This window comes from Acipenser ruthenus, chromosome 2, assembly GCF_902713425.1.
Source record: "Acipenser ruthenus chromosome 2, fAciRut3.2 maternal haplotype, whole genome shotgun sequence".
NCBI lineage: Eukaryota > Metazoa > Chordata > Actinopteri > Acipenseriformes > Acipenseridae > Acipenser > Acipenser ruthenus.
The window spans coordinates 78,525,736-78,553,686 of record NC_081190.1 but is presented as its reverse complement, the minus strand read 5'-3'; the positions used below and the strand labels follow the sequence as shown (position 1 = coordinate 78,553,686).

Below are 27,951 nucleotides of genomic sequence, written 5' to 3'. Positions count from 1 at the left end.
ATAGCTTTGACAGAGCATTGAGAGAGACAGAGGCAGAGGATTCCAGAATACAAACAGTTTTATATTTGTGCTACAGTTTTATATTTGTATTTATGTGAAAAGACATGTAATAATTTATGTGGGATAAATGTGAAACAAGCCTAGTTGCCACAAAACTTTATTGTCAGAAACATTATTTTTCACACATATCTACAGATGTAATCTGTGATCGTATTTCGATACGTATTAATTTATCAGTGTGCTTAGCAACAGCAGAGTCATTTATTAGGTTTGTTTATTTTATTAACCTACCATATGCATCATGTGTTTAAGAATTCTGATTGTGTGTATATTATATGTTTAAATGATAATAGCTGATCTATTTTTTTCTAATCTGGCTTTTTGTACAATAAATACACCCAATGTATAATTTTAAAATTATGGTTGTGTTATTATATACTGTTATTTTAACTGCTTCAGAGTTGTTAGGACTTCAGTGAATTGAATAATTTTTTTTTTTTTTTTTTTTTTTTTTAAAGTCACATTTTTTCACTCTGGAAATCTGGTAACCCTAGATGTGAATATGTGTATAAGCACTAGCTTCAGGTCCAAAAGCACTATTTTTAAACAAAGGACTGTATTCACCCCTAGAAGGAAATCTTCTGATTTATGAAAGGCTTTATTTTGATGCATTGTTCGTATATGGTGAATAAACTTCAGTTCTGGGGGGAGAACATACACAATTGAAAGTCGTAGATGTTTCTTTTTAGGTATTAAACAAATTAGTTTTGCTAAGGAAATAAACAGGAGTAATTGTTTACATTTACAGAGAAGGAGAGTTGTCAGACTGATGTGTAAATGCATCACCTGTGGAAGTTTAACGCTTCGCTCCATTTGATGGCAAAATTAAATCTTAATTAGCATGGAACGACCACCTTGAAGTAGAAACACAAGTGTGACACAAATAACAGGCTTGTTGTTAATTTAAACACTTCATCGGGCACACACTACAGATCAGGGGCTATGCGTGCGCATACGGGCCCAAAGCCAACTCAGGTCTGTGCTGAAGTGTAAACGGGTGGCTCAAATGATAAAAATATTTTTATCTGATCATCTCTGAGCAAGCTTAGGTCCAAGTTGTAAGTGTAAACACACTATCAATGAATTCTGTTAATGTTATAACCAATTTTCATCACAATTAGATAAGCGGTTTTCCAGATAAAAGGAAAAGTGTAAAGTATGACAAAATAACTTAAATAACATTGAGCACCCCTGGTATTACCCTATTCATCCTTGCTACATAAATGAAAGCTGTGTTAAAAATAATAAGTACTTCAATCAAATGAAGTTGGGAATAAAAACAAGGATGGGAAAAAGTAAGGGAGCTGGGGGGTTCAAAATCTAAATCAGACCTGCTTCCTCATCCTCCTCACCCTCATCGTCATCATCCTCATCATCAGAACTCGATGACAAGGGAGTTGGTGCAGAGCTAGCACGACTATTAGCAACATTTCCATACTGCATGCCTGTAGAGTGGAGAGCACAAACAAACTGTCAGCCAGGCAAGATAAGAAATCACAAACCAAATCATTCAAACTGAAGTACTACTTAGTAGAAGATAGTTAAAAAGATTCTTTATCTTTTTAACTATCATGCATGCATCAATGAAGGGCAGCTTTTTATATATGTTTCCATTGTTATTTGATGAAATGTGGTGCCCATATTGAATTGGCAGCACTGGGGACTATTTATTCAAAGAGCAGGGTAACACACAAGCCTGTCTGCAACAGCAACTGTCTGTAGTGTAGACCAGTGGTGCGCAAACTTTAAATGACACACCCCTTTTTTTTTTGCATACATACACCTGTTAAAACATTTGTTTGTTTTTTTGTTTTTTTTACACTTGTCGTCCCATATATGGAAGCTGTCATTTCGGCTCTGTTCATTATGTATGTATTTATTTAAAATGTTCTATCTTTTTTTATTATATATATATAGAAGTACCCCCTTATTGACTCTCCGCACCCCCTACTTTGCGCACCATTGGTGTAGACGACCGTACACTGTGGGTTAAGTTCAGAGCTTCGATTCTAGCTTATTTCACGTTTAAAATGTCACAGCATTCACTCAAGGTGCTGTATAGACCCATTTATAAATATTCTCTCATGTCCATGTACAATGTGTTTAATGTGAAAATTATGAACTTTAGTAATTTCCATCTTTAGCACAACAGAATATGTTAAGAGTTTTTTAAAGGTTTTTAAAAAATATTTTTTGAAGAATTAAAGTTGTATATTCACAAACTGTTATAGACTACTTTAACAGGAGTGTTATAAATTTGAATAAGCATCATAAATACAACATTTTATTTAATTTGTCATAATGAAGTTTGTGAATAGTGGACTGAAGTTCTAAACAAAACAGAAGCATTTGATATAATATTAAATTAAAATGTTACAGCACAACCTGCACTGTAACAACAAATGCATTATTTTACAGTATATATTTTTCAACATAATCATGATTTTATTTACATCCTGGGGAATGAAACGGAATGCATTTCACAAATTATTCGTTGCAACCTTCTGTTGCAGGATGTGTGAATGAAACCATTAAAATTGTGGTCATGTCTAAAAAATACATCAAGAGGATTTTTACAAAACAGGATACAGAAAAAGTTAAGCAATACATTTGTTGTAAAAACAACAGTTTTTTTTTTTTTTAAATCAATTTAATATAATATTTCCAATAAATGTCAACAGAAAACAATTTCTTTTTTGTTTTGAAATAGAATGAAATAGCCCCATATAACAGCCAGTCAATTAGTCTACATAATTAGTCTAATGGGATCTGAATTGGATTCCATGGTGGGCTGATTTTCATAAACACAAGCAATTTAAAGAGTTTGTACCAGGGTGAGAAAGTGTTTAGTAAGCGGGCACATGCTGTGTTAACAATGCTGCATGCAACCTCTACAGTACCTCTCCTCTGTTTGCAGTGGTAGCATAAAGCATGATTTTTATTAAAATCTTATGCAGCGTGAAAACTTTGTATCAAGTCTTGAACACAAAGAGGGACACTTCTGCTTCTTACACTCTCATCCATTAACTTCATTAAAAAAAAGTAGTATTCTAGAATAAATACAGGCCTCACTATTGACCTTGCTTCCTTTTGACTTGCAAACAGTATATGACAGTTTATATATACTCCCCCCCCCCCCCCCCCCCCCCAAGAGATTTCAATTAGCTTTCAAAGAAGCCTAAAGGTTTGTTGTGCACATCAAGCACTATACTGTTTTATCATTGTATAGCATTTTCCTTTATTTTAAAACATATTCACTGAATGCAATATAATTATTTTTTTCAGACCATCATATCAAAATAATATTCCCCGACTTCATTAATAACAGGGAGTAAAGCTTCTGTGCAACCGGAATCCAGACTCTTCTTCTCTGATCATGTACAATGGATTTTTATTATTGAGGGAGCAGAAGAAAATAACAGTATTACCCTTACAAACCACACTGATGTGTTGGGAAGATGTACCACGTCCAGGTTACTCCTTCACATGGTCAAAACCTACCTAGCGAGCCAGCAAGCCTTATTGCGTTCCTCTGGACTGCTTCTTGACTTGTGTGAGACACCTCTGCCTACTCAGCTGTATCCCTTACCTTCATGCTGTGCTGGGGAAGCAGGGACAGGGGGAGTCAAGGTCCCAGCAGTTAGTCTCCCAGGTGCAAGGCTGCTGGCTGTAGGACGGACTGCTCCAAACGTGCGAGTCCCAGGAGGCTGATAGCTTTGGTCAAGACGGTTAGCAGCTGAAGGTGGGGCTAAAATGAGATGCAAGATGGATCAGGGGTAGATCTTACCAGCTGGTTCTCCAAAAGACTGGAAGATCACATTAGATTAATTTGTCAAACGTATGTATGTATTGATTTTCAAGAAGAATATGACAATGTTATGTGTTCTGTCAATCATTATAAGAACATAAGAAAGTTTACAAAGGAGAGGAGGCCATTCAGCCCATCTCGCTCATTTGGTTGTTAGTAGCTTATTGATCCCAGAATCTCATCAAGCAGCTTCTTAAAGGATCCCAGGGTGTCAGCTTCAACAACATTACTGGGGAGTTGATCATCATTATCCATTATCACAATCCGCTATTGTCCCTAATAGAAATCTTCTTTTTTTTTTTTTATTTAGTAAATCGCCAAATATTTAATTATTTTCTTCCAATTTGGCATATCCAATTATTTTTTAGGCTCAGCTCACCGCTACCACCCCCGCACTGACTCGGGAGCGGCGAAAACGAGCACACGCTGTCCTTCAAAGTGTGTGCTGTCAGCCGACCGCTTTTTTTCACACTGCAACCCCGCCATGCAGCCAACCCAGAGCTACAGTATCGGAGGACAACGCAGCTCTGGGCAGCTTACAGGCAAGCCCGCAGGTGCCAGGCCAGACTACAGGGGTCACTGGCGAGCGGTGAGCCGAGGACACCCTAGCCGACCTAGGCCCTCCATTCATCATTAGTACACATGAAAGATCTGTGTGGAATAGAAGAAATGTTGCTCTCCATTTCAAATCCAACAGAAATATATTCTTGATGAAGGCAGCTCTGTATCTCTATTTGCATTAATTGTGGACTTCACAACATGAGATATTCAGGACTGAACTACTAGACACAGTACAATTAAATATATGATCAAACTAAACACTTTACATTCACTCAAGGAATATTTTTCAAAATTTTACAAGTCCAACCTTTATTTCACAAGAGAGTTGCCAGAGGTCAGTGTGGTAACCAAACAAGCCCCGTTTTGTAATGGGACAGCCCATCTCTAGTATGTCCAATAGGAATGCACGGGCGGGGTCATGTATTTATTTCCAGTCTTTTGGATCGTTTGCAAGTCGTGTCTGGTGTGGATTGACATTCGGCGACATCACTCACGTCGCATGTTCAAGTTGTGTGAATGCGGGACATTTGTGTCATTTTTAAAAGCCAGCAAAAGTGCACCTTTTTCATATGTAGACTGCATGTATGGACTGCTTTATTTTTGCTTATTAATAAACCTTTTTTAATGCAACTTGCATAATCGGAAAGAAAATGTCTCGGTGCTGCTAAATGCACCACCTGCAAGCCACCCAGACATTGTCTTTCTTCTGGATGTCTTTGTAGTAGTTCAATTTGTAATTATATAATAATGGATACTGCTGCACCTCATAAATTAACTTTTCGTCGTCCATGATTAACTTGTTTTGAGGCGTGACGTGTTCTGAGGTGTGTGTTTGATGTGTCAAGGGTATTAACCTTGCTACTGATTGGTCAGTTTCATTCCAGTCGTGCGATGGAAAGAAATAATAGAAACAGATTCTATTTCAGTGACGCACAATGTTCTCAAAGCGACGTCACTCGCTGCTGGTGTGGATACTCCCATTTGACTGCAGTGACTTCTAAATTAAATCGCTCGCATTGCTCGCGTCCAGTGTGGATGCTACCTCTAATCAAGTTGCAAGCGTACTTTCTCTTCCATTCTTTGTATGACAGACCCAACACAGCAAACTGATAGCAAGTAGCCACCAAACACTTATAAACATCCAATTAAAAAAGTCAAGTAATCTGACTCACAGCTTTGCTGCGTCTGTCTGCTTCACTTGAAGGGGTTCTGTCGAAAAGAAACATCAGTCTTGATCCTAAATCAACCAACTCTTGCATGCTCTAAAGGAAACTTATGATGATTTACGCTATCCTGGTCCAGTTACAGACAGCTGTCAACTCCAGATTGCTGTGTTTGAAATGTCTCTACATCCCCACTAGAAAAATAATTACAGCCTGTTTCTCATCCACTGTATTACCAAACGTACATATTATAATATTTTAATTTTTTGAAAATGTGGTTCCCCATAACTGGTACACAATCTTCCACTAACGGTATTTGCCTTTTGTCAATTATTCATTTATCAAATAATTAGGCCTGCATAATATTAATATAACAAAACACACTTATTGGAATGTCACTCACACAACTTAATAAATATAAAAATGCATTTCAATGCTTAAAGTTAGTTTCAGTCATGATCTGACTGACTAGTACCTTGGCAAGAAACTTACAGCAGGTTATCGGTCTTCCCTAGAGACGCAAACTCAGTGTTTGTTTTAGACAGCAAGTCCCTCATTACTTCCAATGAATACAGTACAGGGAACAGGCTGAGCAGAGCTAGAATTGGTCTCTCCCTGAAGTAAATATGATTCAACACACATGCAACTCTTGTAAGACAATGATGCCAAGGCCCTTCTGGTACAACTAAGCTTTACCTATGGGACCATTAAAATTTACCATCACCCTGACAAAACCACAGACACACTGGTATTTCAGACTTCAAATTGATCTCAACTGCATCTGTGTTTGCTATGGAATTTTAACTTGGTATATAACTGTATAGAGTTTTGATACTGCTCCAGAAAGTGATCTCTGATTATTCTCATTTCAATGCTTAAGTTACTGCTGTATCTAGATTTATTACCTAGTTACCAAGTACATCTCTCCCAACACCCCCACTCGACCTCTCCGCTCCGCCTGCACTAGAAGACTGATTCTACCTCCGCTACGCTCCCCTGCCTCCAGAGCTCGCTCCTTCTCCACCCTTGCTCCGCAGTGGTGGAATGACCTTCCTACAGATGTCAGGACTGCCCAGTCCCTGACCACATTCCGACGCCTCCTTAAGACTCACCTCTTCAAAGAGCACCTGTAGAACTCCTCTGTTTGTATCCTGGGACACTATCACCCTTCATTTAAATGTGCTTTATTTTGCTCTTATCTGCCCCCTATTTTACTGCATTTAATCCTGTACTTCAGAATACTGTAATCTGCCAAGTGTTTAACCTGTGGTACTTTGTATTTAATCACATCCTGATGTAACTATCACTATTTAATCATATCCTGATGTAACTATCACTATTATCTGCTGTATTATTGAATTGTGTTTTGTCACACTTGTACTTTGCTTGAACAAAAGTTACTGTATTTCTTGCTCTTATTGTATTACTTGTATTGTAACACTTGAAATGTATTTGCTTACGATTGTAAGTCGCCCTGGATAAGGGCGTCTGCTAAGAAATAAATAATAATACATTATTTCCTGTGCCAACTACATCAAGTGCCCTGGTCCACTACTAGTGCACTCAGCGCTCCAGATAAGGTGCTTATCTAGGGCAGCAGTGTGGCGTAGTGGTTAGGGCTCTGGACTCTTGACCGGAGGGTTGTGGTTTCAATCTCTGGTATGGGACACTGCTGCTGTACCCTTGAGCAAGGTACTTTACCTAAAATTGCTCCAGTAAAAACCCAACTGTATAAATGGGTAATTGTATGTAAAAATAATGTGATATCTTGTAACAATTGTAAGTCGCCCTGGATAAGGGCGTCTGCTAAGAAATAAATAATAATAACAATAATAATAATAATTGGGTGTTTTACGCGTTGAAAAAAATATGAATTAAGCACCATATTTACAAGTACGGTTGAATGCACTCACTTGCAATGCATGTTTGTAACTGGTGACTGGATTCTTGATCTTTAGGATTTCTCAGCACCATCTTAGTCCCCCTCAACCTAACTTACCAATTTAACTATCTGTCATCCAAATTTTTGGTAGGTAAATGTATATAATAAATGCAATATTCTGTGTCTGGAGAGAGTTGGGGTGTTTTTTGGAATATTTTTTTTTTTTTTTTTTTACATTTTTAAGGAGCGTGTCTGTCAACTTGGAAAGGTAGAACTCAATAGACTGAGAAAGTGTAACAAGTGTAACAGCTAAAAAGACAATGTGGGAATGTACCTGATTATGGACTGGGGAAGAGGATGGGAGTACTCTGTAAATAATGTGTGTTTGTAAACCGTGTTATTCTTGTTCAGATCTGTAAGTGTTCTCTGTGTGTCTTGGTGTTTGTGTGAGAGCTGAGACTGTCTGCGTATGAGTGCGTCACTGAGGGGGGTGGGTGCAGGTCTGACGCGACCAGTCAGGGATCGGGAGTTGGACCACTAAGTGAGGAACAGGGAGAGACTTGGGATGTGTGTGGAGATGACAGCCTGAAAGAGAGAAGTGGGACCTGACGGCAGGAGAGAGTTGAGAAAAGAGGTTGAGTGGAATGAGGAGAGGCATGAGAGCCATTGTTCACTAAAAGCTAAAAATAAATAAATAAATATAGCGGTTTCCTACTGCTTTGAACCACAACTTTTAAATCCGGTATGTATTCTAGCAGTATGAAATTCCCCATTAACAGCAAAATTAAATCAAAATGTTACCCATGCACAGAACTGCGCAAAACATAAAAGGCAATGCAATTTAGCAAAAGATTAAAGGTGATTGACAGGAAATGTTCTAATTCCTTTGCCTTTTTCACAGTTGTTACTTTACATAATGACTATCTATCTATCTATCTATCTATATATATATATATATATATATATCTATATCTATCTATCTATATATCTATCTATATATCTATATATATCTATATATATATCTATATATATATATATATATATATATCTATATATATATATATTACACACACACATATACATACATAAATACACTACCCGTTTTTTTGCCGAGAAACAGAATCGCCCAAAGTTCTGAAAATAAACTGCAATTTGCCTCTTGGCCGCGAGCCTAGGCCTGTGACGTCAACTTTGCCGCTGTGGTTTAGAAAGCACATTAGCACAATGTAGTCCAATGAAATACAGTACACTCTCACTATAAATCCCAATTATTAGGACCCTTCGATTATAACAAAGTTGGTCCCTGGATCCCAACTACAACACGTACTATACTGATTTAAAAAAAATAAATTAAACTATATATTTTTTTTATTTCAGTATGTTATGTACGCGCCGAGATGGAAGTGTCAAGAAACTGATGTTGATGTTGGCTTGTACAGCTTTTATAATGCAACCATTTAAAAAACAAAAAAACAAAGTACCAAGAATTAAATTAACCTTTGCCATTAAAACAACTGAAATGTTGTTGATTTTGTTGGTACTTACTGGAAGCGGCAGAATAGGTCTACTGGATGCAGCAGCATGCCACAAATAGGTACTGTATGTGGTATAATTCTACTTTTATTTACAATCTCATTGCTAGTAGTAGTCGTAGGCTAAAAACTGTTAATTTTAGAAAGTAGGCCTTTATTAGCCATGTACAATGGCGAAAAGACAATTAAGCTTTGGACTTTTTCTACACTAAAATCGCCACGTAGGCCCATCAGAAACTGAACCTGTCTCTTAAGTTCAGAATGTTAACACAACGAGAGTGACTACAATGACTCCTCTCGTGTGTATGATGCGTATGACCCCCCCCCCCCCCCCGCCGCCGCCACTAAAACAAATACTGTGTCTGCTCAAGGAAATTATTTTTTATACTTTCACAATGCCCATGTTCACAAATAAATTACTTCTTACTTTGCAATAAACCATTTTTCTTTGTAAAATCTCTGCTCAACAACGTTTCATATGTTTACACTATACTTGCTTGCCCTGAACAGCAAAGTTGACGTCACACACCGGAAAATTCAGAACTTCTGAAGTCTAGAATTTCTGTTGACGGTTACCGCGAAGCTCGGAAAAAACCCAATATCTCTGTTTGTTTATTTAATTACTTAATTTTCGCACAGACCTTATTAGTAACATCTGCTCTAATGTTATTAGTAACATCTGTTCAAGGCTACATGGATGGGCCAGATGCCAAAGGAAACTAAAATCCAATCACAGCTTATGCCCTTTTTACACATGCATTCTGTGCTACTTAAAAAACAGAACTGACAAGAATGAATTTCATACAGTGTTTGTAATTGTACTGGTAATAAAAAGCAAGGCCAATTTATTTCTGCTGGGATCAGGTCTGAAAAGGAGACGTGAAAGAGCTTCTATTTCTGGCTTCACTGTATTTAGAAGACTGCTTTCGCAATGGATTTCAAAACTGTTGCATGAACAGAATTCAATATTTAAAGAAGCAATGATGTTAAACAAATGTGACTACCACTAATTAGCATCTGCACTGCACGTACTGTAGGTAATCGACGTTCTTACTACTTTATATGTCCTGCATAGGTAAGCTCCCTTTGTAGTATAAGGTTAAAAAATACTATTTACCCAACCCACACTGGATCGAAGACTTAAGAAATAAACTAAATTCCTTTGGCAACAAAAATAGGTAAACAGTCACATTCTGAAATAGAATTTATAATGACCCCTCGTGACACGGAACAGTTTATTTTTAGCCATACAAAATAAAGGAATATTGGATTATTAATCAGAACTCAAACAATACTCAAACATATTTGTCCTAATTAATAAAAACAGGTGTTGAAATAAACAATGATGATGATGTTTGTGTGTATTTAAAAATAAAATAATTGTAGCTAACAAAATAATTCCATAAATCTTATCCATTTTGCACTTCCATTAGCTCCGCAGGTCCAAAAAGTGCAGTTTTATAAGACATTACCCTGTAGCACACATATATTTTAATTTTATAACATGATTTCTGGTTCTATTTTAGGGTAAAGGAAGCTCTCGGCTTCTATGCTTTATTTTTGAGTTATCACCTCAGCAGCTTCTCCTGGGTCAAAGCATGTCAGTCAATAGGGGAAGCAGCGGATTGGTTATTTTAACAAGAAAGAAGCCAGTGAACAGGTGGTGACAATTTCACTCTCCAGGTGAAATGACCGAAAAAGTATTAGCATGGCCTGCGAACAGTTCTCTTTAAACTGGTGTAGTACAAGATACAATGTTTTTAAATGAAAATACATGTTTGCACATTTAAGACCTATAAAATGATTTGATGATTTTATGGGACTATTTTATTATCTACAATTACTTTAATAAGTGTTAGGTTTATTTTCACACAACTTTGCTTTATTTAGCCTCACTGTAACTTCCTTGATTCCTAACAGGAACGCTTCAACATTCTGAACAGACATCTACCTGTATTTGCCTGGCTATTCACGGCTGCTCCGGTCCCAGGAAGGCTTCCACTGTGGCTGGGTGGAGCAGACACTGCAGCAGAAGAGGGCCACGAGGAAGGAATGCCGTGTCCTGAAGGAACCTGCTGGAGAGGTGCTTGGGGTGCTGTCGACACACTACTAGGCGTGGGTACAGTACCAACTGAGTTATGACCAGCAGCGGCAGAAAAAGTCTGGGTAGAAGGCAGTGTGTCGTACTGACCACTCCCAGGTGCAGAAGGGTAAGAGACAATGGGGTAAATGGAGTTGGCTGCAATGGGCACGGTGGCCAGAGCTGAATGTGAGGGGAATCCCTGAGGTGGGGTGGCAGCTGGTGCCACCAAGGGCATAGAATCGCTGTAGTATCCAGCGCTGGCAGGGTAAACACTTGGTTGGGGGGGACCAGTATGTAAAGGGCTAGCGGAAGACATGGAGACATTCGGGGTGGGGCCCACAGCCTGAGAAATGACCGGAGGAAGAGGCCTGCTACTGTACACCTGAGGGTGTACTTGAGGGGCCCCAAATAAAGGAGCTGTGCTCGGTCTGGCAGTAGTTGGCGCTGGCTGCTGGTAGTTATTCTGGTAATAGTTCATGCCATACTGATTGTTCACTGGAGGAGCTTTGCTGGGCATCTGGGCATAGTGTCCTGGGGTTGAGTTATAGTGCGGATGAGGTGCACCATATCCTGCTTGGGGCTGCATCGATGGGGAAGTCTGGGCTGGGCCTGCAAAACAAACACAACTGACCATTTATTAAGAGTAAAACAAATGGGTTAATAAGTTAAAATGCTGCGTTTCAGGAGCCAAGAGTTTCCAAATAAAATGATTTGCTTTGGTACAGTTTTGAAAATTACATACATTAATCTGGTATGGTGTTAATTTGAGATTATTTTTGCAAACAGTCCAGAAACGTATAATTTTTATGAAACCTTTTTTTAGTCAAACCTGCATACTTGATAATAACATGATGAATGCCCCCTTCTCTTTCCTAAATTGTCTTAAATATTGGCTCACAAATTCAAATATATTTAACTTGATTAGGTCTAATGCATACATTTTTATGTTCATATATAGCCTTTCGTCATGACCGGTATCTTAATTTTAATATGCAGCATGATCAGATTCAATAACACTTAGTTTCAGGGCACTTGCCTTATAAAGAAACATTTACTAATGATCCTACCACCTGACCTGTTTATGTATTCCCAGATATACAAACAATAAAAAAGTACAGAAGTCACCTACATGTAAATTAACATCACCATTCCTGTAAATTACATATGTGTACAATTTTATGAAACTTCATATATTGGAAATTGAGTCTTCTTTATTTTAATGGAAGACCCCTATTTCATTCTGATGTGTTTTTAGATTACTGGAAAAGTAAAAGCACTGTTTTACACTGATGAATGTATTAAAGCCAAAACAATAGTCTTGATTTTGTATCTATAATTTCACTTCATGGTTTAGAGGCTGTGTGGTCCAGTGGTTAAAGAAAAGGGCTTGTAACCAGGAGGTCCCCGGTTCAAATCCCACCTCATTGTGTGACCCTGAGCAAGTCACTTAACCTCCTTGTGCTCCATCTTTCGGGTGAGACGTAGTTGTAAGTGACTCTGCAGCTGATGCATAGTTCACACACCCTAGTCTCTGTAAATCGCCTTGGATAAAGGCGTCTGCTAAACAAACAAATAAAGTTATGAATGTACCCCTTTTTATGGGTATTTCAAGTGAAGCTTTTTTTTTTTTAAAGCAAAATCTAAAAACAAACCATATTAAAAGAACAGAGTCTACAACAAAAATGTTAATCATTTTAGAATAAATACGACTAATATTATAATTTAAATGTCTCTAGTCCAAATACTGTGATGGGATATAGGCCTATCTATATAGGTCATTTTTTTTTAATTAAATATGTTTAGTGTGGTGTGTATAGAGGAGGGGGGGGGGTGCCTTCTAATTCCCAAATACATAAAACAACATCAGACGCTAATAACATATGAACATAAGAACATATCAAATCAACTGCAAGGATTCAATTTCCTGTGACAACCGGTCAAAGAAAATTACTATTAAAGTATAGCTGGCTAGGACATGATGCCTAGATGGCAGATTTGTGCAGGTTTTATGATAATCCAGTGACCAGCTGCACCGCGACTCCCCAAAAAAAATTAAAAAAATAAATTAAAACACATCTAAATAAGTTATATTCCGTTAAAACACAAAACAGGCCATTTCACCCTTTACAGTCACTGAAACTTACCCAAACTACTTTTAATTTCAGTATTTCACGGTGACTTAACAGATCTCTGCTTGGCATAAACCTTGAAGATACAATCGTACATTACCAGTAATTGTTCTTTACGCTATTGCAACAACAACATATATTTAACTTTTAAAGATTAGCAATATATTTAGATGTTGTTTGTCGTTGTAGTACTTGTTTTTCGAGAAATGCAACAGGGTAAATAAGCATATCATGTGTGTTTAATAACACGAAGGGCCTGATCAAATGTCACCGATCACGTTACATTAATATCGCAAGTCCACACTAATGACACATTATCATTTTGACATACGCGACAAGTATTCAAAAAACAGTTAATGCCCTTAATTAAACTGAACATCACATCAGCTCTAAGGAACAACACACAACCAACATCCTCCCTGCCTCAGCCTCTCCTGAACAAGGCCTTTCAACATCCCTGGTCTCTCTTACCGTTTTGATAGGGGTGAACAGCTCCTCCGTTTGGCGTCGGGTGTCTGGGGAGACCGGCGGCGGGACTCGGATTAAATCCAGGCGCGGACATTTTTCAACTTTATACCTGTACTTAACAAATAAGTTAACAAGCAGAAGAGGTTAACGTTCAGAAAAGAGTGCACACTCCGTGTATATCGCACTACATAAAAACGAAACCGGCTCCGTTGTATTGGGTATACGATTCGATTTTTTTCTCGCTGGGAGGTGATTACCCAGAGTGCCACTCATAACAGCGCCTCCTGCCAGTGACGGAAACAAGACGTCACAGAGACGTCACGCCCTGAAAAACACAATAGTATTCTTGCATTGTATTATGTTGTAACCAGCCATGAAAAATCACTGAGGCACTTGCCCATGCACCGCGCACACCCCCTATACTGCAGTTTACAAGCCGCTTCCACTAGCAGTTTAGAATCGGGATATTAATAAACTGGGTTCCCTACCATGGGGATTTATTATTCCTTATTATAAGGCTGTTATGTACTTCTTTCTAATCAACATTATTACTTTGCCTCACCTTGTAAAGAAGTCGCTAACAAGCCTTGGTCGTTTCGAAACTTTTTCGAACACGTTTAACTGCTATGGTGGTGTAAACTGAGCGGTGTCGCTGTAGTCTCCAATGACAGTAAAATACTTTGAAGAGCTCTGACCCTTTTCTGTATGAGATAAACAAAGAGTACTGCGCATGTGCCAGTGTGTACCCACGGACATTTCCGGTTGACTGTGCGTCAGGTGGTGCCTACAAAGATACCACGAAATGTTCCTGTGAGGACAACTGAGGAAGCATCTTTTTTATTTTAAAGTAACAAAAACGCTTATTCACTGCCAAACATGAACTACTTTAAATGTGTAATGGCTGCAGTTTAGGATACTGACCTTAAGGTTAGGGTTTCGGTGTAGGGAAACGATTATTCATTGTTTTATTAACAATAATATGGTAACCAATCAGAGTGCAGTGTCCTGACAGGAATATATTTGGTGGTACCCTTTTCAGCGTAAATCAGTAGTGGTTTAATGTAAATCAGCGCGAAACTGACCAGCAAATATTTTCTAAATTTACCAAACTGAAAGAAATCGTTACAGGGAAAAATTAACGATGAATACAACCACACTACCTGATCCATTTGATGTTGATATTAGGACAAGGTTGTTTTCATGTGATGAAAAGTCACATACCCGGACGTGTATCATTACTTGGTAGATACGGAGTGCTGTTACATCCGAGAAGCTGTAAAGGCCTAAAGAAGCCTCGATGCAATACAATTACTTTTTTAGTAGGAAAGTACACAAAATTAATACATATCGATTGAATGAAAATTGTATGTGGGTGTGTAGTGTGTCTGTAGTGTGTGTGTGTGTGTGGTGTACGGAGAAGCAGCAGCAAGTCAGGTTGTCCGGCTCAAGTCATACTGTGCCTGGATTGTGGCTAATTGATCTGGCGGTGAGGTGCACACTGGTCATTGCACCTGCATGGCAGGGTAGGGTATGGTAATCTAGGCAAAGTTTTTTTTCAACTACAATATATAATACTATGTGTAACAACAAGAAAACATCATTCTCATGAGTCTTTAGCACATGTTAGGCTTGGAGAGGTTTGCAGTCATGTTACTGCAGTGCTGGTTTGTGGTTCAGCAAAGTGTAAAAGAAGGTTTACACACGCCATCAGCATCATCAGAGACGAGTCCGTGGTCCCGAGTTAAAAAGCATGCATACAGTTTGTCTGAGTTTACTCTCATAGCCATGTGTAAGTCGCCTTGGACAAAGTTGTCTGCCAAATAAAGAAATAAATAATAATAATAATAATGTGTGTGTGTGTGTGTGTGTGTGTGTGTGTGTGTATAAACAGAATCTGTTTTATCTCACCTGGCAGAACCACCAAGCAGTGAGGCTATACAAGAGAGAGACATAGATACAAGAGAGAGACATAGGCAGCACAGCTGAGAGGAAAGAAAGGGAGAAAAGAGTAAGATAAAAAAAAGTTACAAGGGGAAGCACAGGACAAAAAGACAACACTGGAGAAAACATAGTTGCTGGAACAGTATTAGGGGAAGTATCAGAAGACTTCCCCCCACCTCTAACTAGCATGTTTAATCAGAACTACAATACCCTGCTGCAGATTGCTTTCTTTTTTTTTTTACTTTTTATTTGTCATAAAAAAGATATACATACTGTACATAGCATTACATAAGATGTCTACACATACATAAACCGCTTCCTTGTTTCCTATTTACACTGTGTCAGCAAAATTGAGAGAGAAAAGAACATGATCAAAATAAATACATCGACAATAAATATTTTTATGGGTTTTTATGGTATAAAATTACACCTCAAAGCAGATACGAAATCAATCCGTGGTCCAATATCTCATGAAATTTTCTGATTGCAGTCTCAGAGAGAAGGTTAATTTTTCCATTACATAGATTTTGTTTACTATATCAATCCATTGATCATATGTTGGAGGTTCCTGAACAAGCCAATTTCTTGTAAAAGCTTTCTTACTGGCCACTAAGAGAATACTCAAAATGTATCTATCTTTACTTTCGATTAACTCGAAGGGGAGATTTCGCAAATACATTGATGACAATTCCAGTGGTACTTCAGCATGTACCAACTTCTTAAGAGCTAAGCTCAAGGAATGCCATTGTATTTTAGGACTTATAAAAAAACGAGTTATGTTTTTCCAGCCAAATTCTCTCCAAATCTGTGAATTAGTGGAACTCTGCTGAAATTTACATATGCCTTCCCATTGTTCATTAGAAATTACAGTATAATTTTCTTTTTCCCATTTAGCCTTTATGTATAATGTTGATTCTTGTTTAGTGTCCTGAATGCTATTATATAATTTAGATACAATTTTCTTCTGATTTCTTTGTTGATAGGCATCAATGAATGTTTTAAGAATATCATTAGAATCTGACCTATTTCTAGGTTTCATATGTTTGACTATATAATGTCGCATTTGGAGGTATCTAAAAAAATCCTGTCTTTTTAACTTATACTTGTGCATCAGCTCTTCAAAACTTTCTAACTGACCCTGCTGCATCACTGTGCATACAGCCGTAATACCCTCTGTAGCCCAAGATTTGAACCTCTGGTCAAGCTGAGCTGGATGGAAGTCTGGGTCATAAGCAATCCATTTTAACAATGCCACATCTGTCTTCATATGGCATGTCTTTAAGAGTTTAAATCACAGTTTAACAGGCAGTATGACCCATGACATTTCAGATTTATATAGAACTTTTGTCAATGATTTATCCCCCAAAACTGCCTGTATTGGAAATCTATGTACTATCGAAGTTTCTATATCTTTCCACGTTGCAGTATACCCAGGGTTTACACCAACACACCAGAGGTCTTAATTGAGCAGCACAGTAATAGGTCTCAAGACAGGGCAATGCCAGTCCACCCATAGTTGAAGTGTTTTAAATCTGATTCTTAGCTTTTTTGCCATTCCAAATAAATCTTGAAATAAGTCTATCCCAATCATTAAACTGTCCTGGTGAGATTTCCACAGGCAGGGTCTGAAATAGGTACAGCAGCCTTGGCAAAACATTCATTTTAACAGCCTCCACTCTATAACTCAAAGACAAAGGAAGCAAATTCCACCTTGCAATATCGTCTTTGATTCTTGAGGTCAAGGGGTTATAATTTAGATTAAATAATTTAGAGAGGTCTCTTGGCAAGTGGACCCCTAAGTATTTGATAGATGCTGATTGCCACTTCAGATTATATTTTCCTTTCAGTTGGATCGATGGGTGGAAATCATATGATGGTAAAACTTTTTTTCCTCCAGGACAGCCATCACCCCCTCAAGGGAAACAGCAGGCTGCTCCATATATATTAGGACAACATCTGCATAGAATGCAATTTTATGATCCTGTCCATTTATTGTTATACCTTTAATCTCCGGATTCTGTCTTATCCATTGCACAAGTGGTTCAATATATAAAGAAAACAAAAGGGGGGATAGAGGACAACCCTGTCTTGTACCCCTTCTCAGTTCAAATCTGTATGAAAGATGACCATTAGTTTTAATTTGTGCATATGAGTTTGAGTATATTGTTTGAATTCCTTTAATAAATTTGGCATTAAAACCATTTTTTTAGGGTTTGATATAAGAATTCCCAGCTAACCCGATCGAAAGCCTTTTCTGCGTCCAAACTAACCAATACTGCACTTATCTTTTTTGTCTGGATAGGATTCATTATATGTAGTGTACGCCTGATGTTATCTTGCATTTGTCTATTTAAAATAAAACCTGTTTGATCTAGACTTATTAATTGAGGTAGAATTTCCTCTAATCTCTTGGCCACAATTGAAGCATAAATCTTATAGTCTATGCAGAGGATGGACACTGGATGAAAAAATCTGCATTTAGTCTGGTCTTTTCCTTCCTTTGGAATGACCGAAGTAATAGCTTCCTTCCAGGAAGGCGGAAGCTCTCCCCTTTCCCATAACCAGTTGCAAGTGGACAGCAGCATGGGGGCCACTTGATCTCAAAACAGCTTATAAAATTCGCTGGGGAAGCCATCAGCCCCAGGAGATGTATTAGATTTAAGATTTGATATAGCATTATTAACTTCCTCGATAGTTATTGCTCTTGTCAAATTGCTGTTTTGTTCCACATTTAAATTTAGAGACTTTAATAAAGCAGCAGCATCTTGTCCATTTTGTTTCTCAGGCTGTGTATATAGAGTTTTGTAATATTCCACAAAGGCTGTTTGGATTTCCTCCAATTTGCAGCATATCCGCTTGCTTTTTGGGGTCTTGTATTTTATGAATTGTAGCCATGGTCTGTTGTTTACGTAATCGTCTTGCTAATATTCTCATTGATTTGGTTCCAGATTCATAATATTTTTGTTTTATAAACTTCCATTTTTTCCACCTCAAGAGTTTGTAGATTATTTATTTTGCTCTAATTTTCAACAACTTCTTCCTTATTTGAGGAGCAAGTTTCTTTTTATGTTTTCGTTCTAAAAAGTTTTAATTCAGATTGTAATTCAATCATTTTGGCCTCTTTAAATGTTTTCCTATAGTTGTAATCGCTGTAAGTTTTACTCTGAGCACCGCTTTAGCTATATCCCACAGTATTACAGGGGATACATCTCCCGTATCATTATTTTGTAGAAATATTTTGATTTCTCATTTGATTTGTTCTTTGACCTTATTGCCATTTAGAATGCCAGAGTTCATTCTCCATAGAGTTTTCTGTTTCTTTTAAGTTTAAATCCAAAATCAAATAAACTGGTGCATGGTCGGATAACTCAATTGTTCCAATCCAATCTTATATACATTAAGAAATAATCTATTCTACCATAAGAGGTATGAGGGGCAGAAAAGTGTGTATAGACTCTCTCTGAAGGATATAAATCCCTCCATACAGCCAAGATGCCTACTTCTTCCATAGATCAGTTAAGATATTTTATTAAGGGTTTAGGGGGTTTTAAATTATTTTTAGAGGTGTCCAGTTTGGGATTCATGTAAAGATTTAAATCACCTCCAGACCAGCACTCCTACTGCTTCCAGGGCTATCAAATCGAAGATTAAAAAAATAATAATAATTCTGTCACTTCCTGGAGGTGCATAAATATTAAGTAAAGTAACTGGGGTCTCCTGTATTCTCCCTTTAGCTAGAATAAATCCACCTTATCTTTAATCCCTGACAGGTACTCAAAATTAGTATTATTGGGTATTAAAATGCCACCACCACATCTATGTCCAGATACATGAGAAGAGTAGAATGTTTTTTTGAAATCCCATACGTGTCAGTTTTTCATGTTCAGTCAGAAAGATGAGTCTCCTGGAGGAATACGACATGGGCAACATCCCTTTGAACTCTTGTCAAGATTATACTCCTTTTTATAGGGTTGTTTAAACACATTCACATTAAAAGATATTACTTTGCTATCCCTAGAAGTCATTCTTAATAATTATTTTTCAAAAACTAGGTTTTTCTCTCTCTCTCAAAATACCAAAATGCTGGCATGTAGAACAGAAACCTAAATAACGTAAACTATGACTATTATGTATGGACTTCAAAGAGGGGGTCAAAAATCTCATCGACCCCTTGTGACCAAGTGCAAATTCTGGGTATCTAGGGGAAATCCTCTCCTGGTCGTTTGTTGGGTTTTGTCCCTAGCATTTCCCTCTCTGACACAGTGCTGTCTGCCATATGTTGTGTCTGATCACGTCCATCATTGTTTCAGGTTTCTTGAGGGCGCTGATAACAAAACCTCTGTCTGATAGATCCTTTATCACATTGTCCGCTGGCGAGTACAGTGGCATGCCAGATTCAAAGAAGACCCTTAGCTTCGCTGGAAATGGCGTCTGGAATTTGATTTTGTTTTCCTTTAGTATTTTCTTCACTTCTTTGTATTCCATCCGTTTCTGTAGAACTTTTCTTTTCACAAAAGATTTCCTTTTTTCCCATGCTTTCAGGTTCCTCAGGTGCACCATATATCCTCAGGTTCTGTCTTCCTGATCTTCCTTCTTGGTCCGTCAGTTTCGCTTCCAGCTGTGTCTGTTTTTGAAGCAGGTGTATTATTAGTACGTTACCAGTTTTCACCCCAGGCTTCAGTTTGCACAATGCACTCCTCAGCTTTGTCAATTCTTTTGTTGGTGCAGGTTAAGTCCTCAGTGATGTCGGATAATTTATTGTTTATATCTCTTCTGAAATCAATCAGCTCGGCATATATTTTTTCGAGACTTACGCTGGGGGAGTCGTGTTCCTCCATTTCGTTGGAGTAACGTCTCGTTTCTCGCTGTAACATAGGAGAGTTGCTGCGACTCCTCTCATCTTCATCATATTAGTTTCTGTCTCGTTGCTTTGTAGATTTACGTCCTCCACCTCTTGTCTCCATTGTAATCCAACATTCACCATGTAGTTAAAAGTGTGGTTTATTAATATTTGGTCGGTTTGATTGGGTGTTTTATAATCAAAGACCGAGAGAGCTGTAGTTTTAGGCAGCGGTTAGTTCGATGACGTCCAGGAAGTTCGCTGCGGATTACTTTCAATAAAGAACGTGATAGCTTGATGGATTCATTACCACAAAGGGTTACAGTGGAAAACTGTGAGAAGCTGCAACAATGCACTCAAAAGCAAAGCAACAGTGAAATGTGGTTTGCTCACAGGAAAGGGCGCCTAGCAGCTAGCTTGTTCGGTCATGTCCTGAAATGTAAAAAGGGGCAAAATACAATAATTAATGATGTAATGGGTTACAGCTCATTTTACAGTTCTGTGGTCCAGCCACTCATTTGGGGGGAAAGAAAAAGAAAAAATAGCTAAGGATGAGTTTATTGAATTAGAGCAAAAGAACCATGAATCATTTACAGTAGAGGATGTAGGCTTGGTTGTTAATCCACAGTTTCCACATTTAGGAGCAGGTCCTGAGGCCATTGTGAAGTGCAAATGCTGCCCCAATTCTATATTATAAGTGTCCAGCCAAATATTCACATGTCTCTGTACAAGAAGCTGCCTTAAATAAAGACTTATGCTTGGATTCCAACTTGGAGCTTAAGCAAAGCCATCCCTATTATGCTCAGGGAAAAATGGCTGTTTGCAAACAGTACATGTTTGGTAGTATGGACACTAAAAGAGTGCAACATACAAATAATTGTTTTCTCTTTAGAGTAATAGATACCTGCTCTTCAAAAATTAGCCATTCTTCCCGAGACATGCACACTAGTCTGCTTCTACCACATGCATTTGCAAGGAAGTTCATAGAACATCTGTGACAGAATGCAGTCAGTGCTCACTAGTCTACCACTTAGTCTGCGTTGGCTTAAACTGGCAGCCCAGCATACACTGGCAGTGCCTGTCTTGCCAAGTGTGATTTTACAAACACAGTAGCTGAAATTCTGAGCTCTAACTGTTCAGTTTAGCAATAAAATCAAACTGGCCAGTAAGACTGTATAAATTGTTAGTTTATTTTCAAAGTACTTAACACAGTAGTACGTTTTCTCAGAGAAAATATAAATTAATCCTAAATATTCATTGTGAATCATTAATACTCTAAAAACATTTAGAACAGGTTTTTTGATAACTTTATAAATTAATAAAAGTTCATACTTTCCAAATAAAAAAGAATGCAAATTCCGATGCAATTGAGGTCATAGCTGTCAGGGCGAGGGTTTCCTTATAAAGGTTCCAAGTAAATGTCATACATTAAATTAATGAGCACAAACTTTAACCATGTCAGTATTTATTTGGGTTACAAGAGGTTTACTCAGGTTGTTCAAGGCAGCACATATTATAAGAATTTTATCAATGGTCGCTAGATCATTATCACCACGGTGACTGATCACTGAAATTGGAAGAACATTGCTAAGAATGTGGTATTTTTTTAATCTTCCAATTGCACACTCCACATGAATCCTAGCAGGGACATCTGACGTGAAACAGCAAAATACTCAGGAAAATTAAATCCACGATCAGCCAAAAGTGCATCTCCTTCCTCAAGTAAATTAATTAATCCAGAATTCTTAGTTATTACTTTGTCACTAGCAGACCCACCCCACATTCGGGACAAAAAAGTAACAGTTTTAGCTGACTAAAAGAAATGCAATGGTATTGTGAGATTTATAATTAGAGTATGGCATGAAGACTGGTTGGTCTGTCAGTAAATACTTCACTACAATCAATGATGCATCTCACACTATCAAACATCTTGTTTTTAAATAAATTAGGCAAATTTTGTTTAATTTCCTTTCTTGATGGCCAGCAAATGAGACATTGAAGTTCCCTTGACATAACCAACCATGAAGGTCAAGAAAAACCTTGGCTGAAGGCAAGCCAGTATAAGAAATTCACATATCCTTTCTGAAATCAAATATTGTGGACATTACTGACACTGATTCCTTCATTTTGTTTTCCAGATATGTTATCTTGGATTCTAAATCCTTAACATGCGGTTTCAAGCTGTCATCCTCTTGTTTGAGGCATGCAGTGTATTCCATAGGGAAAGCTGTTCCTTCTTCAGTCGATGTTCTTCTTTTTTGAAGTCTGCTGTATCTACTCATTTTCTTCACAGAATCGGTGAGGTTCCTGTGTTTGAACACTGATGGAATGTAATCTGGATGAGCAGGGTCTTTTGAAGGGTTGCCTAAATTTCTTTTTTTTTTAAATGTCATGTACAAAATTGTATAATGTTTTACAAAATGTACCTCAGAATATTGTAATCTCCCAAGTGTTTAATCTGTAGTATTTTGTACTTAATCATATCCTGATGTAACTATCACTACTTAATCATATCCTGATGTAACTTTCACTATTATCTGCTGTATTATTGAATTGTGGTTTGTCACACTTGAGAATTATTGTATTTCTTGTTCTTATTGTATGACTTATATTGTAACACTTGAATGTATTTGTATTTGCTTGCGATTGTAAGTCGCCCTGGATAAGGGCGTCTGCTAAGAAATAAATAATAATAATAATAATAATACAAAATGTTTTACGAGAGCTGGTGCGACAGAAAGAACTGGATAGGAGAAAAAATGGAAAAGGCTGGAGAAAGGGGCGCTCCATAAATGAGTTACAGCACTTACCAAACAGAAGCAGCCCTGAACAGGCAGCGGGAGGCAGGCAGACTTGAACCACATTGGGTGGCTGCCCACTGGCAGGTGCAGTGCCACTGGAGACCTGAGTGGGAAAGGCCTGCAGTGCATAGTAAAGATGAGGAGGAGGAGGAACCTTTGGAAACCCTCCTTTCCTCCATACAGAAGCTGTCTTGCTGGGTGGAGATCTGGGAGCAGAGGGAGGAAAGAGGGGCACAGCTAGGCCGAACAGCAGGAGGGCAGCAAGCCAGGGAGATTCAGGTGAGGGTCTAAAACTGGCTTTACACAATATTGTTTTGCTGTGATGGTGAGACTTTATTTTCGTTTTATTTGCTAAACTTCTTTTACCATTGTTAAAGTGTTTTTCTTTTTTTTTTTTTTTTTTTTTTGCTACTTCCTGAGCTAAACACAGCTTGAAGTCACTGTGTATTAGCGTCAGCTTGTATTTCAAACCTTTAATTAACCAGGTAGGACCAACTGGGAATCAGGTTCTTGTTTACAGTGGCGACCCAGGGAATAGGGAGGGGAATGGGGGGTTGTTTTGTTATTAGAATGTTCTTAGGAAACCGGCTTTACTCCTGCTGCTCCAAAACACACAGACTGGTACACAGACTACACATTGTCAAGCCTTTTAAAGGATGGAAGAAGGCGGCACATGTCCTTTAAACCTGTAACACTAGCTAGTCTCAGATCTTCTTCCCATTTCTTCACTCTAGGTGTAATTGAGTGACTATGTTTTTCCATCTTCACAAGTGCTGCTGGGTTACAAATAATAATTCTAAATCTGACCATAGATTATCAGTTTTGCTTGAATGGAGAGAGTTTTCTAGGGAATACTTTGTCAACCAGAACAGAAATATACTTAATTGTGGTATTTTTATATAAAGGTTTGCTGATTAACACTATTACACTTGGTGGAATTTGCAAAGGCTCAATCACCACTTTATATCCATTAGAAGAATGCATATGCCATGCCACAAACTTAGTGCTATCTATATCATGAAAAAGTGAATCACAAAGAACCACATACACAATATAAGTATGGGAAACTTACAGACCAATGGACAAGTGTCTCTATATATTCTAGTTTCGTATACTCTCAGTAACTTGTAGTGGGTTTAAGAATGTCCTTACCAAGTTTCATCACACTTGGATAAAACATGTAAGTGTGACATATGAAGGCTATGTGAAGGGGCCTACAGTGCTATATAAAGGACCCTGTCAGGGATTATTTAAACTTTGCGTATGGTCCCTATAAAAGTTTACCATGGTAAAAGCATAGCAAAGTATAATAACGAAGAGTAAAACATGCTAAATCATAGGCAAGCATTGTAAAGCACTGAGAAGTATGTTAAAGCATAGGCAAGCATTGTAAAGCACAGAGAGGTATTAAACAGGTATTAAACAACATAGCAAAACATGGAAAACTATGGTAAATGCAAAATATAAACATGGGAAAACTACAAGACTACTGTGCAATTTATTGTGGTAAACGTTTGTAAGAGTTGTTTATTTGTTTTTGTTTTTTATTTTTATTTTAATGGGTGTTTGTTACCTTCTTATTTTTTGACATGTTTAAGGTGGTTTGCTAGCTTATAAATTGAAACTATCTGGTCTGCAGGTGTTTCCTGTAAAATGTTATCTGCTTTACAAAAAACATTGTTAAATGTTTGCTTTGCTAAATAGAGCTTTGAGGTATAACCTCATACTGCTGCAAGTAGTAGCAGGAACAAGGCGATGTGGTTCACAGTTGGAAACAGGTTTCAAACGGGGAGAGATACTAAAACTGCTATAGCAGAATGTAAACAATCTAGACTGATAAATGATTAAGCAGAGTGGACATGAGAAAACCATTAAAGAATTAAGGTTAGTTAACAGGCAGAAAGGATTATTTTAGCATACAATGTAGCATTATCGTCATAAGGATGTGCGTGCCAGCTGAGAACAAAGCAAGGACCCCCAAAAGGTAAACAATGGACTTCGTTTAATGTTTTATAAGAAAGCAAAAAACTTTTTTTTTTTTTTTTTAAATTTATTTATTTGTTTATGCCCCACAGTTGCTGTTCCACATTATTAAACTGCATATTTTTGAGATTTTTTTTTAATTTTTTTTTTTTTTTTGCAGAAACCGTGAATATAATTACAGGGTAGCCTACGTTTTATTGATGTGTTTCATGAAGTTTAATTTAGAAACATGCTTCTAGTTTTATAGCTCGGATTAGCATTTATTTTTTTTTTTTTAATAAAATGCAAAACGTAAAACGTGGCTCTGAATGATCGTATAATTCTGTATAGAGTTCAACTGATTTGATTAATGGTCGATGACGTATATTACGTAATCTCATTTGCATACCTCATTTAATGAATACAAATACAACATGTCACTCCATTGCTGTTCCAGTTCTTCTATTTTCAGGGAGTCGGGAGGCAGAAAGAATGGACTCCAGCACAAGTACAGCAGACCCTGCACCTGATTCTGATGTCGCCTCTACCAAAATAGAAGATGCAGAGTTTGTTCTGGTGTTTCTCACAGGGCCTGTGCTGCAAAAAGAGCTCAGACAAAACGTTCACAGGAGCAGTCTTTTTATTAACACCAAATCTATCCCCTAATCAACTAGACAAACTCCTCATCTAACGCTTTCTACAGAAAACAGTCAAACTCATTACACTGAGGGAAACAATAGCCAGAAACACTAGTCTATACTTGGTTTCTTATAGTTTATGATCAGAGGGCAGTAGGCAGCCAGTGGTGTAAATTCCAGTGCTAGTTAGTGATCAGATAGTGCCTCTTTTCCACTGTGCAGCTGAGCCACACCAGGGCCATACCGAGCCCTCACGGTGCTTTAAGGGGAGCCTGGGTTGTTTCTCCACTGCAGAGCCCCCCCCCCCATAACGTTTTACATAATTAATGTTTAAAAATAGATATGTTTGAATTCCACTCCCCAGCCACACCAAGCGTAAAGATCTGTTAAAACCATTCAGTTTTAATACCAAGCAATTGCGCTGGTGTGTATGTCAATTGATTTATTACCACCCTCAATCTGACATAGAAAATGTTCCAGTTAATCCCGGCCTTTAAAAATCCTTCTGATATGACATAACACTCAGTTATACTACTGGTGTATGCTTCCTTTTGGCTATTACATTTTTAAAAAAATGGAAAATACATTGTAGTCGCAGACAAAAGTATTGGCACCATGCGCTTATACCAGAATTTAAAGTAACAGATTAAGGACAAGCATTTAGTAAACTTTAAGCTTGCGTAAAGCTTTTTTCAGGTCAGGTCAAAGCATTTCTATTGGATTGAGATCTAGCGATTGCAAACAAAGGCCATTCCAGAACTTTCACCTCCATATGCTTTGGGTTGTTGACGTGTTGGAAGAGTGCTGATCAGCCTTCGAGCAGATGGTATCATTGTACTTTGTAGAATGTTTCGATACATGATTGCATTCATTCGATCTTCAAGCTCATGAATGTCTCAGTCCCTGAACTGCTAAACCCCCACCCCACCCATATCATGATCGAACCACCTCCAATGTTTAACTGTAGGTAAAATATTTCTTCATTGAAGTCTTTACCTTTTTTTTTCCAAATTACATACTGTGGTCCATTATGGGGGGAAAGTCTAAACTGAGCAGGGAATTTTGTTGAAGATTGCTTCAGATTCCTGTTCATAATTCTTTACGGTTTGTTTAGTGGTTTGCAGTGAGGTCTACGTATTTGCACACAACTCTTCTGTGTTCCGGTGCCTTTGTAGAGTTCCTGATGCTTCTAAGTCTTCCTTTATGTCACTGGCTATCAATGTTGGCTTTGATGTAGTATAGCCACACTGAATGTGATGTACTGCACACGGAAGACATGCCCTTAAATTACATGCATATTGTAATAGAAATTGGCTGCCACTATGTCACATGTAACATGATTTTCAAAAGGCAGAGAAACTTGCGATTGCTGACTTGAAATGTAATATTTTGTTTCTTTTGGTTTAAACTAGAGTTTTAAAATGAACAGTTCAGTAACATACACCCCTCTCCAAAGCTCTGTTTCTCCTCAGAATCTCTCAGTTTATAATGTTAATACTAGGTTTCTTCATAATTGGATAAGTGGCTCTCCAGATAACACACACTGGTGTTTCGTGCACTGTAAAAGGAAATAAAGACTACCAATATAATGGTTTGTAAATTGAAGAAAATGTACATTTGGAATACAAGTAGTATAATATATCTAAAAATCAGCATAAGAGAAGTATGTATTTTTTTTTTTTTTTTTTTTTTAAATATGGCTGGAACATATAGTATAAGAAATATGGACTATGAGAGGAAATCATATAAAAATATTAATGATTTGACTAGACATACAAATAAATGTCCCTCAAAATATTAAAAAAAAAAAAAAAAAAATCCAGTGAGAATCATAGAATACAGCTGTGAAATTATCTTCAAAAGTCTGAACATTAAATAACAGCAAAATTAGGTTTGAGGTCAGGCAAGGTCAGTACCATATTTGCCCCCAAGCTATTTAACAAATATCAAAGTCTGTACTTCAAAAGGCTTTAGATGCAAGTTTCTTTTTTTTTTTTTTTTTATAATTTGGATAAGATATATGCCACTGTCACTGGAATGTGTGGTTGAAGGTAGAGGTGGTGTGCTGGGTCAGAATATGTGC

The 27,951-nt window shown here is 37.6% G+C and overlaps 1 protein-coding gene across 3 annotated transcripts in view; it reads right to left on the bottom strand.

Moving 5' to 3' along the window:
• Positions 1-14,396, bottom strand: part of LOC117409460 (protein transport protein Sec24B) — a 40,902-nt gene extending 26,506 nt beyond the window's left edge. Inside the window, exons 1-5 of one of the 3 annotated variants that reach the window (XM_059001879.1) lie at positions 14,249-14,396; positions 13,690-14,011; positions 10,958-11,698; positions 3,650-3,808; positions 1,392-1,505 (exon numbers count right to left, since the gene is read on the bottom strand). In XM_059001879.1, the coding sequence (XP_058857862.1) occupies positions 1,392-1,505; positions 3,650-3,808; positions 10,958-11,698; positions 13,690-13,780 (1,105 nt within the window). In that variant the 5' untranslated portion in view covers positions 13,781-14,011; positions 14,249-14,396. The remainder of the gene's footprint in view (positions 1-1,391; positions 1,506-3,649; positions 3,809-10,957; positions 11,699-13,689; positions 14,012-14,248) is intronic. The other 2 variants (XM_059001887.1, XM_059001889.1) reach the window with 2 other exon arrangements.
• Between the last annotated feature and the right edge of the window lie 13,555 nt (positions 14,397-27,951).